This window comes from Mandrillus leucophaeus, unplaced genomic scaffold, assembly GCF_000951045.1.
Source record: "Mandrillus leucophaeus isolate KB7577 unplaced genomic scaffold, Mleu.le_1.0 Scaffold2, whole genome shotgun sequence".
Classification (NCBI taxonomy): Eukaryota; Metazoa; Chordata; class Mammalia; order Primates; family Cercopithecidae; genus Mandrillus; species Mandrillus leucophaeus.
In genome coordinates this window covers 5,061,008-5,063,546 of record NW_012102031.1, presented here as the reverse complement: position 1 = coordinate 5,063,546, position 2,539 = coordinate 5,061,008, and the positions used below count along the sequence as shown (strand labels likewise).

The 2,539-nt window shown below is 55.8% G+C and overlaps 1 protein-coding gene across 1 annotated transcript in view; it reads right to left on the bottom strand.

Annotated features, from left to right (window-relative positions):
• Positions 1 to 2,539, bottom strand: part of BAIAP2L2 (BAI1-associated protein 2-like 2) — a 40,933-nt gene that overhangs the window by 12,108 nt on the left and 26,286 nt on the right. Inside the window, exons 5-7 of the mRNA XM_011979127.1 lie at positions 1,883 to 1,954; positions 1,536 to 1,652; positions 504 to 650 (exon numbers count right to left, since the gene is read on the bottom strand). Of these exons, the coding sequence (XP_011834517.1) occupies positions 504 to 650; positions 1,536 to 1,652; positions 1,883 to 1,954 (336 nt within the window). The remainder of the gene's footprint in view (positions 1 to 503; positions 651 to 1,535; positions 1,653 to 1,882; positions 1,955 to 2,539) is intronic.

Genomic DNA, 2,539 nt, shown 5'->3' with positions numbered 1-2,539 from the left:
GAGGCTGAGGCAGGAGAATCGCTTGAACCCGGGAGGCGGAGGTTGCTGTTAGCCAAGATTGCGCCATTGCACTCCAGCCTGGGGGACAACAGTGAAACGCTGTCTCAATAAATAAATAAATAAATAAGAGAAAATTAATAGACAATAACTGAACAAACCTATCAATTAATGAATTTGTGAATTGTGAAAATATACAAGCAGGAATTAAAAAATGGTGCACACATGAATAAATAAATGCATGAATTAGTGAATGCATTAAAAACAAACAATATCACGAGTGAATAAATGAGTGAATGTACAGTGATACAAGCAAACCCAGAAACAAAGAAAGAAATGGATGGAGAGAGCAAAATAAAATGAATTTCTACAGACAGGCAGGAAGGGAGGGAAGAGGCAGGAAGGGAGGGAAGAGGGAAGAAGGCAGGGACATCTCTGTGTACGGCCACTCAGGGCGGGGGCAGCTCCTAGAAGCGCCCCGCCTGCTGTCCCCCAGTTCAGCTCACCCGGCCGAAGAACTGCAGGAAGGTGTTGGAAAGTAGCAGGTGCTTCTCTGCCAGGAAGCGATAGCGCCGCTTCTCTTCCAGTTCAGCCGCCCGCTGACTCTCAGACACGAAGGCCTGCATCTGGGCGTGCAGCCGGTTCACACTCTCCTGGAGGGAATGGGAGTTCTGGCTGGGGGCGGTGGGTGTGTCTCATCCCATCCACCTCGCCCACAGGCGCCAGCTGTTCAAGCCCCCTGTCTTTCCTGACTGCGCCTCCCCAAGCCCACCCCCCATCACCCAGCCCACCCTAGCTCCTAAGCCTGCCCCCTCATCGGCAGCCTTGTTATGAGTCTGGGCCCTGCGTCCTCCTCGCCCGGGTGCTTCTCGCAAGCAGGGCTGGTGTCTGAGCCCTCGCTCTGTCCCTGGCACCCAGCATAAGCCCAAGCACGGGCTGGGGGAGGGGAGCAGGGGGACGGGTTTAATTAGAATATGAATGAGTAGATTAATAGCCCCTATTTAGGGGGAAGGTTCTGAGGAGGGGAGGCATGAGCTCACTTAAAGGAGTCAGGAGCCAGAAGAAGAGACGGGAAGGGAGGTAGAGGGTTTGGATCTTTGAGACAGAGGCCAGGGATGGGGCCCCAGGCTCAGGAGGGGGAAAATGGACTTAGCGGGGCGGGATACCTCTGCCTGGCAGGAGGGAGGGGAGGAGGATGGGCAGCTGGTGGATGACACCTTTGGCACCATGTCCAAGCGAGCAATTTTCTCGGTGAAGTAGGAGACGGGGGAGGTGGGATGGGGTTGCAGGAGAGACCCGGGGATTCTGGGGAAGGCCAGGAAGCCACAGGGCAAGGGGCGGTGCTGGGCGTGGCCCTGGGAGCTAGTGACGCCCACCCCACCAGGGGCTGGCTGACCTCCCCAGCCACGCTCATCACAGTTGTGCTGGTGCTCGGTGGGGGAGCTCAGGGAGGTGTTCGGGGTTCCCAGGGCCCGGTCTCGCCCCAAGGTCTGCCCACCCGCCCTTGCCGGCTCACCCCCGCTTCCCGGCCCTCGCACCTTCATCTCCCGCACATTCTTGTCTCTCTTGCGCTCCATGCGCCACAGCTCAGACATGCACTTCTCCAGGTTGGCCGCTCGGTGGCGGTACTCGAGCTCATAGTGCTGGCGGCTGTCCTGGAGTAGGGTGGAGTTGGGGAGGGAGAATCCCCCCACATCAGAGAGCTCAAGACACCCCTTACAGAGATCAGGACCCTGGAAGTTTGGAGACTCGGGGCTCAGCTGGGAACATGGATAATCTGGGGCCCAGTTAATGCTCAGCACTGGCCTGTGTGTGCCCACCTGTCAAATGGGAGAGGGGGTCCTGCCTACGATGGGTTGGGGCCGAGCGGGGAGGCCAGACTCACTTTGATGAACTGCATGTCCAGCTTGGTGTTCTTCTCCATGTGCTGCAGTAGGTCTCCATGGAATGTCTGCACCTGAGCGGAGTGCAGGGTGAGGGTGATCAAGGCCCCCCTACTGTTCCCAGGCCCCAGCACCCCCTTGCACTTTCTGTATAACAGCCTGCCCACCATGCTTCTAAGTACACCAGGCACCTGCCCACCTGTCAGAGAAACGGAGACAAGAAGAGCACCTGGCTGGAGGGAGGATGAAATGGTGAAACATTCACAATGTTTACTGCAGTGCTGGCTGGAAACGAACCCTTGGTAAGTGTGTCAGAGTCTTCTGGTTCTTATTTTTTGTCTTATTCTTAGTTTGTACTTTGATGATGTCATTCCCTCTGCCTGGAATTTCCTCTCTATCTTCCAATGCCAGCTTCCTGTCTTCCTGACTCCCCCAAGCAGAATCCATTGCTCCCTTGTTTTGTTTCTGGACTGTGTGCACATTTTGTTCCTTCGTTGTCCATTCCTCCAGTTGTATACAGAATTTATGGCCAGGCCCCCATGCATAGCCCCTCGGAGCTGTTATGGCCATGGCTCACCTCTGTGTCCTCAGCACCATGGGCAGGGCACAGCCCAGCAAAAACACTCAGAAGCTGTTGAGGTCTCAGATGGGCCTGAGAG